Source organism: Sceloporus occidentalis, unplaced genomic scaffold (genome assembly GCF_023333645.1).
Source record: "Sceloporus occidentalis isolate IW3139 unplaced genomic scaffold, rSceOcc1.0.p SCAF_1, whole genome shotgun sequence".
NCBI lineage: Eukaryota > Metazoa > Chordata > Lepidosauria > Squamata > Phrynosomatidae > Sceloporus > Sceloporus occidentalis.
The window spans coordinates 26414196-26425284 of NW_028316981.1; the positions used below are offsets into that span (position 1 = coordinate 26414196).

Genomic DNA, 11089 nt, shown 5'->3' on the forward strand with positions numbered 1-11089 from the left:
CAAAATTAAGTGTCCTGAACCTTCTTTCACAGCCTTAGTGAGCATTCAGCAGATGTTATGTTTTTTTAATATATGAATATATATACTACTGCTCAGTGTTCAAACATTTCTATGACAATTTACAATGTAGTGAAAAAGTAATAAGTTGAACTGAAGAAATGAAACAGTAATGTAATTTTAGAAAGGCTGGGAAAATTTTAAAAATGCCCATAGATACAGATGCCCAGTGAATCTGCTTGCAACAAGTGAGGGGACATCACAAAGGTCCTTTCTCCACAAAGCAAGTTCCTTTCTTATATATTAACACAAAAAAACTGTTCAACAACTAGGCTAGCCATTTGCTTGGTTGCAAGCTAGGAGAGGCTGAATATAATTACAGTTTGCTGATTTGTAGGCTAAAGATGTTTCCCTTCATATATTTTATTTAAAACATGTGGGGAAGTTTGGTCATCAGCCTGTGTATCTGATTTGTGCTGATTGGTTTTGTCTTCTCTCCATTATCTTGTGTATGGTATCTAACTTGGCTGTGAAAGTGCTTCTAGAACAGAAGTGGGTGGTGGGTAGGTAGCAATATGAGATAATTTACTACATATGAAATATGGGGGCAAAACAGATGGGCAGGAAAATGTGGCTTGAAACTGCCTTCCCTGAAGCCACATTGAAACCCCACCAACCACACTTCCGGCTCCCAAGGCAGCTGGAGTTCTTATATCATGACCACATGATATGGCTTCAAGCCAGGAAGAAGCGGGAAAAAGCTGCTTCTTTTTGAAACGGCTTCTCTCTGCATAAGGCATCTAGAGGGCACTTTCCTGCTGGCTTCAAGGTATGTGTCATCTAAACGCCACACCTTCAAGTTAGCCTGAAAGCACCTCTTTTTGCCTGTCTGTTTAGCCCCATGGACTCTTCTAGAATAGTGCTACTCGGTAGTGGTAATCCATGGACTGGTGCCAGTCCATAAACCAGTCTTCTGGTCCCTGGTTTTCTAGGAAATAAGAAAACAGTTGAAACCAGGGGACACAAATGTAGCACTGGTGCATGGGGTGGGGGGGAATGCTGGTCCCACATATAGATAGATGGCTTGAGATGCTGTAGAGCAGTGGTTCTCAAGCGGTGGGGCAGGACCCCTGGGGTGCATAAGAGTTGCTCAGGGAGGGGCACTAGACGTGGAGGCCCTAATCCTTCCCCCCCTTCCTAAACTTTTTTATGTGTAAGATTTACACATTCCTGGAGTTAAATATTTTATTTACTTAAACTGTTATAATTTGAACAATATTATTTTCTTAAAAGCTGGTAAAATATGAATGTACATGAATGTACGAATGAAAATAGGCACACTAAATAAACAAAATACTTGTATTCATATACTACTTCGAGTGGGAGGGTGCCATGATGTCCACATGTAGCTTCAACCCTTAACTGTGTGTCCAGTGCAGCAGGCCTAACCGTAAACTTAGGATTTACTCCTGCAGCCTCACTTTTAAAATGGCCAGGGACAATGTCTTCCACTTTCTGTTGCCACTTTCTTTGGAGGCTGCTTGTGTGTTCTTTTGGCATCACCACTAATCCTTTCCTACCTTTGTGTTTCTGTGCAGTTATGGATGTGCAAGCCTTTGAGAGGTTACTTGGCCCCTGCATGGACATTATGAAGAGGAATATAACACATTATGAGGAGCAGCTGGTGGCATTGTTTGGCTCAAGCATGGACCTGACTAATCCAGGCAATTAGGCACCGAGTACCTTAGTGCCTTCTCAGTTCAAGACACAGAGAAGTCTCCAAATAGCAACGAAGCAGCACCACACAAATGAAAAACAAAAACAAAAAACGGACACTATGGGACAGTGGCTGTTGGTGTCTTCTTGGGCATTTTTTTTAGAAACTTACATAGGTCTCAGCACAGCTGGATGGGTCAAGACTCGCTCCAGGCCTCTGCTTTTGCTGCTGAAATTTCATTATTAGACCTAGCTTACTGCTGAGTCTCTTAGACCTCTTTCATATTGCTTGGTTCAGGATGGCATGTCTCTCCAACAATTCAAGTGCCTGATATGAGAGGTGTGGAGCCCTGTATTGGTTGTTCTTGTTCTTTAAAAAAAAAAGGAAAGAAAGAAAGAAAGAACTTTGTAATCCATTATTTGGGACAGTAGGTGGCTCTTCCTTCACTCAGGGACAGCCACCTCCTTCACACTATCTTCATTTTGACACTTAACTTCCTGACAAGAGTATCAAAATCTGCTTTTAATAATTGTTATGGTAATGATGTACCTGGAATTGAAATAGTTCATAATGTCAAAAGGGATGGGAACGTTCCAAGTCTAGAAATAGCTAGGTCTGAGCTTTTCCTGCCACCTGCTGGATGTGGCGGACACCACAACTCAGAAAGCTTAAGGGTTCAAGGGACCTCCCTTGCCAATACTGAGTACTGAAGGAAAATACCGAATTGTGAACAGTATATGTAACAGCAAACAGAATGGTTTTTAAAATATTTTTAGATTGCAGTGAATTTGAATAGGCCATGGGATCCAGTGGCCCAAGATGTCCAGCTTTATTGTCCTTTTTCTGTTCCTTAAACGACTGATTTTATGGTCTGATGGAAACAACAGAACATAATGCAGATTCCTACACATGGGATTCTTTATACTCTTGGATTTTGCATGGCCCTTGGCAGAACGAGTTTTAATGCTCTTTTTTTTAAAAAAAAGAAAAGAGTTGATTTTTTTTGTAACTTAGTAATATTTATGTACTAAAGGGGCTCCCTTCAACTGTAGTATTTTACAAGTCTAACACAATTAAGTATACACTTTCTAATTGCCAAGACTCTTTGTTTAACCTCTTGTGAAAATTAGCAGTTTACTTAAAAATGAATGTGTTTTTTTTTAAAAAAAAAACTAAATTGAAAAATTCTCATTTACACTCCAGCAATTTAAATATGGCTGGGGGGCAGGTAACTCTCTGAACTCAGAATCAGTCCATTTCTTGCCCTTTGAAATGCCTTTTAGGCCATCACCATTTTTAAAAAAAGTGTTTCTATAGCTTTTCTTACCCAAGATAACATCTCAATTAAATTTTATGCAAGTATTATGTCTGTATGACTTGAACTTTAACAATGGGTCTGAAAACATTCTTAAAAGGAAAAGGTTCCCGTAAGTAGTAATGTGAGTTGCTTGTTTCATTATCAGTGTTTCTAAGCATGTTATAACCATGTCTAGTTTGGAAATAGATTTTCATTAATTGTGGTTTTTCATCTGATGGGAGTAAGCAGACTTTTTAAATCATGGTCATTTTGCCATCTCAAACGTGAAATAAGTTCACTCTTTCTGAATTGATTTTACTGCTTTGCCAATGTTCCAGATCACCATTTGGCTCCTAGCCAGTAACCATTTTCCAACTTGCTACAAATTCCTGTATTAATAGTTTAAGACTTAATTTATAGAACATTGCTGAATCAGGGATGTTAGTGTATTAGCTTGGAAGTGAAAAGGCTTTTTGTGTGTGTGTTAATGTGAATGCCACTGGAAATGATGTCCAAGGCCTGGTGGTCATATCCTGTCCTTTCAGCCGTGTGTTGGGAGACAGATTTGCTACAGACCTGAAAGCCCAGAAGCAAATATATTCCACCCATCGTAACATTTTTCACCAAAGATACTGTTTTTAATTGTACATTTCTTAGTTTGTGTAAACTTTTTCTAAGTTGTGATTCTTACGAAGGATTGGAAAATATTAGTCTGCAGCTTGTAAAGCTGGAACAGGTGTGTGTTCAAGCTGTTCCTGAGATTATGTTCTTTGAAACTCAGTAAATTTCATCTAAACCACACAAGTTTATTCCACATCCACAGTGGCCAACCAGTGAAGGCTTTCCCTTCATGTCCTTTGTCCTTTACAAGAGTCTTGTCCATTGGATCCCTGGAGGGTTTGGGGTCTCTTGGGTTCAGGTAGTGTAACATTGCTACATAGTACAGCTTGCAATATGGCATCTTCTCTCCCTGGCCAAACTCAAACAGCACATGCAAGGATTCTGTTCTGGGCCCTGGAGAGAATTCTGCATTGGCAGGGTGCGGTATGCTGGAAGCCATGGACAGAACTGAAAGTGGATGTGTCTAATGGGTGGAGTTGTAGTAATTGGTACTGATCTATAGTTACTTCCTGCTGAAAATAATGTTTGTAGTATTCTAAATGTAAGCAGTTGAAGGGCTCAATTGCACAACCCCAAATTGGGCTTATTTTTTCAATCTGTACAAAATCCATATTATGTACCCGTGTTTATGGATGGTGAACTGGTTATATGAATCACTTTATCATGAGCACAATTCACTGACATTCCTGTGATAAAATTGTGTGAAAGTTCTACTTGTACATTCAAGTCAGGACAGACTGGTTTTTGTTTTCCCCCCAGCTACATTTAAATACGCCAGTTTGTGGTTGTGTAGATTACTCTTCACATAGAACAGATCAACGCTGATTTTTAAACATACATTTGGGCTTTGTCGAAGATGATTTGGTGTACCGTTGTAGTAAATTATTTTTTATGCAGATTTCGAATGGAAGCTGGTTAGAGCAGTTCTGTACACACAAACTGGTTCAGCTCACTTGCCGGATCCCTTGGCATTATTGACTCTGTATAAGAACACCTTGTAAGAACACCTCTTAAAATGTTCCTTTCTACTCTTGGTGTCTCTCTTTGTTAAGAGGAAATGAAATCTGCCATAAGTTTTCATATGTTCAATGAAAATGTCTAGCTTTAATAAGAGAACTCAGCAGCAAAGTGGCTAATGAGTGGTGTCTTCTGAGATTTTTTAAAAATTATGTGTGTCATTTTTGAAGTTGCCAGGAAGAGCTTACACTGTCCTGATATTACTATATTTCTGTTAATGTCACAGCACAAGTTTTTACAAAATGTATTAAAACCCTGTCTGTGAAAAAAAAAAACAGCAAGAAAGTACAGTTTTGTAGAGGAAAGAACAAGCCCTTTGTCATTTTTTTCATTTCTTGAAATATAATTTTAAACTATCTTTGTCAAAAATACAACATTTCTGGGTCTCCCTCTCCCTATGCTAACTTTTGTTATAAGTAAAACTGGTGAATCAGTGTGTTCTAGTTGCTCCAACAATATAATTCATTGAAGAGGCCTTCTCTGTGGATTCTCCCTGGGCATGAAAAAGAAAGTGGTCCCATGTTTCTTAGGAGCTTGACATAGATTTTCTGAGCCTAGCTAAAGCTTAAACCATGTGCTATGAAAACTTTCCTCTAGTCACAAAGATAATTTTAACTTTGCATAAAGATGCTACCTCAAGGCTCCAAGTGCTTTAAATGTGTCTTGCCTGTGAGAATTCCACAAACTGGTTCCATTATGTTGTTCTGTTGCATTAAATATGTAAGATGTTCTCTTTTTAACGAAAACTGTTGGGGAGGGGCTCATTTTAATTCTTTGTTAATGACTAGTATTTGATTCCTTCCCCACCCTCTGTCCCTTTTCAGTAAGTGTGGGCAGATTTGCAGAGGAGAGCAGTTCTTGCCCATGTTGGGGAGAGAACATCAGCCATATTAGATGCTGGTCTTGGTCTGGTCTGGGGTTTGACTTCACTTCCAACTAATAAAAGCTGACATGCCATGCCAAGCCTTCTTTATTACAGACTTATGTATGTGTGTGAGCGTGCTTTTTAAACCTATTCCAGCAGATGCAGGGTTTCCCCCCCCCCCCCCCAGTGCTTACACATTAAAAGAGGAAGTGCAATTTAAGTGATAACAGCTGAGAACTGGTAAAATGGAAAAGGTGCAGCTCTGTGCTGGAAGATCTCTGAAAATTTGAAAGTCTTCCAAGGGAAAAATCACTAAGTCAGAAAAAGTACAACATCCCAGGTTGAGACCCTGACATCTGTGGTTAAAAGGATTTCTGGAAGTGATAGGAGATACATCTGTCAACCAGAAGCTATGAAAAACCACTGCTAGGTAGTGTTGTACTTGATGGACAAATGATCTGATTTGCAGTAGAATTCAAAGACATAGCTGTATTATGTATGTAAAGAGATCTATAGTAGCACTTTTGAGACTTCTGAAAGAAGTTGGTTTAGACTTTCATAGACTTAAAGGCTCAGCAGATGGCCCCTAAGGGGTGCTGCCCCTAGAAGGACCGGATCAGGGCCGCAGCAACCGCATGCCACGGCCCTGATTTGGCCTTTCCGCAGTGCAGAAAACACAATGACTTTTTGCACCACAGAAAGGATGTCCTAGCTATGGAGGTAACAGCTTTTCTCTGATTTTCTCTGCTTCTTTAGCACAGCGAATGAAAATCCTGCGCTGAAGACGTGATGTGATGCTGCCCACGATGTGGTTGCTTGGGCATCGTCATGCTGGCATGGGGGTGGAGTTGGGGCAGCCAGTGTGTGAACACCACACCCCCACTCTGGCTCTTTATGCTGGTCTCTACAGCCTTTTAGTCTACTTCATTGGATGAAGTAGACTTAGGTTCAAAACACACTACAGAAATAATCCAGTTTGAGACCAGTTTAACTGCCCTGGCTCAGTGCTACGAAATTCTGGGCGCTAGTTTTGTGAAACTTCACCCTTCTCTGTCAGAGAGCTCTGGTGTCACAATAAACTACAGTTCCCAGGATTCCCTAGCACTGAGCCAGGGCAGTTAAAGAAGTCTCAAACTGGATCTTTTCTGCAGTGTGTTTTGGACCTTAGTCTGTGAAAGCTCATGCTATCAATATCTTTTTCTCAGTCTCAAAGGTGCTGCTAGATCCCAGGCCAAAATGCAGACGAGAAATAATCATCCTTGAATGATTTTCTATTTCAGGGTCCTTGCATATCAGAAATTAGTATGTCAGAGGACAAACATGCATATTTCTGAATGTGTGCATCAACTTGAAACTTCACCTTGAGCATTGGAATAGAGTTGGAAGAGACCATGGAGGAATACAGAATCAAAGTATCCCTAACAGGTGGCCTTCCAGACTGTTTAAAAACCTCCAGCAAGAATATGGGCAAACCTTTGTGTGTCATTAGAAGCCCTCTGGGTAAAACTTCCAACTTGGAACAGTTGCTGTTCTATGTTGTTCCTGCTTCATGCGTGTCTGCGTCTCTTGCTGCTTTTCTCCAAGTCATAGGCCCATTGCTTCTGTTACTGTATTTTTATTTTATTTCTTTTTTCATTTCATTTGTATGCCACTAGTCTCCCAGAAAAGGGCCCAAGACAGCTAACAGATAAAATGGTTTAAATTTTTTCTAGAGTTCAGATTTGGGTTTTTATCCCAAAGAAATCTCCAAATGCATACCTGGAATAAAGTCTTCAATGATGTATGGCTAGTTTCTGAATTGAGGTGATGTAGTAGTTGGATTCTATCCCCTGCCCCCCCCCAAAGTTAACAGACATTTTTGAGAATAAATTATGTAACTCATAATTTTGTGGCATATCAAAATTTAATCCCGCTTTTATGACAACTTTCATGTTCTTTATCTAATACAGTGGTCCCCAAACTTTTGGCTACTGCCCTCTTTTGTCTTGGGCGATGACCCTAGTGTCCCCCCCCCCCCCCGCATGTGTATTTCTTGATAATACATTTACTATTATACTGCAAATTCAAAACAATCTTGGTCACTGCTCCCTTTACACTTGATCACCCTGGGAGCAGCAACCAAGCAGCTGGCTGGCCAGCAATCGAGAAGCCTCTAATCCATGACGCCTCTCCAGCAAAGGCCAGTGCAGGTGAAAGGTCTCTCGGTCGCTTTGCTGTTGCTCCCACAGTGACCAGGTGCAAAAGGAGCAGTTTCTCCCTGGCAAGGAAGGGCTCTCCATCCTCCTTCATTGGGAAGAGGGGCCCAGCCAGTGTATGTGTTGGGGATTTACAGAGGCCCCATGCCCTGGACTGGAGACTGGCACAGATGCAGAAAGGGAGAGATTTTAACTACAGGAGCTCTGTACCAAAGTAAAGGACTCTTTTCAAGAAATGACCCCAGCTACTCTGCCGGCTCCTTCACCAGAGACACATCTTTCCCACATGGCTTCAATTGCTCCTGCATACGTACACAAACATGATTTCTTCTGTTGCCTCTTCTCGCAGCCTGTCCAAGGAAAGAAAACAGGAGCTACAGTGTAGCACCAACTTATCAGCCAAGTCCCAGCAAAGCTCACAAAGCTTAAGCAGGGTCCAAAATGCAAAAGCTTTTCCCACCACTTCTCCCTACTGCCATGTGCTCCAATTCCCTGCTCACTCAGTCTGTCCCACAATGCTGCTGTTCCAAGTCATAGGAGTGATGCCCTGTGCCCACCAATCTCTGGGGGGGGGCATACCACCCACTTTGGGAATCGCTGATCTAAAGCATGAAGAATTGTCTTAAGTTAGATAAGGTATGTTTACTTATGGTTAAAGTATATTTATTCATGGTTCAAAAAGTAGTGTTGATAAGACATTTGTCCTGACATTTGTGTGCTAATTCCAATAGGATAAAAACTACATAGAGAGATTTTGCAGCACCTTTGAGACTAACTGAAATAAAGAAGTTGTAAGCATGAGCTTTTGTAGACTTCAGTCTACTTCAGGATAAAAACTAGTTATCTTGTTCAAAAAACTGAACTTCTAGTGAGCTGTAATTCAGTATTCCTTGCTGGAAAAGTTATCATCTTCAAGCTTAGCCAGTTTAAGACCAGTGACGGGAGTGCCCGGGGAGGCTAAAATGTCACACAAATCATGATGAAGACCAGACTCTGATCATCGAAACTTCTGCTGTCAGTGTCAGACTGTCTGCAAGCCAGGGGAAGATCCTTTTGTTTATTTGCTTTCAAAGTTCTGCCCCAGCTTTCTAGGCAGATAGCATCGACATTTTAAAATTAACGCTAATAAGTATAAACCAAATCCAAATCAAGCAGGCAGTGACTTTGGCAATTGCTAGTATTCAGTGTAATTGTATCTGCTTAGGAAAATTGATGTTTACCCTTTCATTGAACCCCGTCCCCCCAAAGTACATATGAGGGAGTACTCTCTGAAGCAGGAGTGAGCAGTTTGAACCACAACTCCCACTATTCCTCACAAGGCTGGCCTGACATCTCACGGGCCATACTTTGTTCTCCTCTGGTTAGTATATTAAATTTGAGTGGCGGAGAAATAATGCAGGACCCAAGGTGGCTTACAATAAATTAAAACCCAAACAGCTAAACAACCACAGCAGCAGCATACTATTAATACAAAAGTTTAAAATAATCAAACATTTCCGTTAAACAAAACCCAAAGTTAAATCAATTTAAAACAAATTTAAAGTATCATAAGGAGAAAAGCACAACAGCACTCCATTAAAAGCCCCTTCTGCTACTTGAATTAAGACCCAAAGTCCTGCCCAAATTTTGAAATTTGAAAGTCTTTAGTTCCAGGCAAAAAGAGAGCAGACAACAGGGACAATTGAACCTGCCATGGAATGGGGTAACGGTATTCCACAACTTTGGAGCAGTTCCTGAGAAGGCAGTTTTACCAAATATGCCCGTGATGGTGACGGGAATGAGTAAGTGCCCTCCCCAGAAGATATAAAAATGTAAACAGATACATATAGTCTCATACATCCTCTGTGTAAGCAGAAATGCAAAGTGTTCTGAATAGCAGGAATTCGGGGATCAGTTTGTCCATTCTTGTTAGTTTTATTCCAGACTAACCCAAAAAAAGAAAGAAAGAAAGAAAGAAAGAAAGAATATTTATTGGCTCAATAAATGCTGAGATATATCCTAACTAGATATCACAGGATCAAAGAATGGGTGGTTTTGTTGAAACTAAGCTATTTTTAGCTCCAGGAAAGCCAAATGTTGCCATTTTTTTATTCTCCCCCATCTGCCTTTTGGTTCACAAATACAGCACTGAGTGTGGATACAGCTCCCTGGAAAGCCAATGTATGTTTTGTGTATATTCATTTTGGTACCAGTTCTGTTTGAACAGAACTTCCTAAAATAGCTCCTATGGCATGGTCTTCCAGGACCAGGTCACCAGCAATGCCTCTTTTCCACCAAATGGGTACACTTGTTATATTCAAACTTCCCTTTCGTATTCTATCAGATGCTCAAAAGCCATAAGGAATCAAGTTGTCATATATAATGCAAGATGGAAGAGGAGGAAGGCATGCTGGAGAAAAGGGAAATGGCTGCTTAGGATGTGAATCTTGGAAACAAATACTCACCTATTTATTTCTTCTTGAATATCTGCCATTGATCCTTGCCCAATATAAGTGCTCTGCGTTGGTGGTCTAAGCAGTTCATTTGTTGGCATAAGGAAGAAATATAATGAAAGAGTAATAAAAGAGAGCCAGCTTGTTGCAGAGGCTTGAGCGTTGGACTAAGACTGGGAGAGTAAGGTTTGAATCGCCGCTTATCCATGGGAACCCACTGGGTGATCCTAAGCAAGTCACACTCTCAGCCTCCAAGAAAGAAGGCAAGGGCAGCCTGCCTGTCCCTCTCACATACACACATCACATACAGTTGTCAAAAATGTTAGGATATACAGTGGCGTCACTAGGGTTGGTAACATCCGGTGCAGTAACTCATGGTGTCATCCAGCCCCCAGCCCTCCTCCCATACCACACCAGACAGAATCCTTAGTAATGTTTTTGTACTAATGTTACTCATAAATTGTAATTCCCAAATATCACTGAATGTAGTGTTAATAGTTGCAGCACGAAATAGCTAGCAAAATTAAAATTATACCTTCAAATTACAATGTCATACACACAACCTGAATGTATTTACATACACACCGTTTCATGTTGTTAAATTGTGGTTAAAAATCTGCTAAGGTTTGATGTTTTAAAGAAAAATTTAAAGGAAATATTAGGGTCTCTCTTTTCTCCTCCCACATTCACACTATCCCTTCAGGATTTTAAACAGATGCAGGTGAATAGGGGGTCACCTGTGTGGCCCACGTCCTCCGCATCCCCCTAGTATATGTGGATATGCCCACATATGACATGATATGTCCTCATGGCCTAGACATGCTATGTCATCATGACCAAGGGTCCACATGAATTGGAATGGAAGGGAAGAAGGATGTGTAGTTGTATTTTGAGACATAGTGGGGTTAGCCTGGAATATCAGTATACAAGGGGATCTTGTAGCACCTT

At 40.7% G+C, this 11089-nt stretch overlaps 1 protein-coding gene across 1 annotated transcript in view; it reads left to right on the forward strand.

Annotated features, from left to right (window-relative positions):
* Nucleotides 1-5641, forward strand: part of LOC149321262 (cAMP-dependent protein kinase type II-alpha regulatory subunit-like) — a 104206-nt gene extending 98565 nt beyond the window's left edge. Inside the window, exon 11 of the mRNA XM_089518506.1 lies at nucleotides 1596-5641. Coding sequence (XP_089374632.1) covers nucleotides 1596-1729 — 134 coding nt within the window. The 3' untranslated portion in view covers nucleotides 1730-5641. The remainder of the gene's footprint in view (nucleotides 1-1595) is intronic.
* The last annotated feature ends 5448 nt before the right edge of the window (nucleotides 5642-11089 follow it).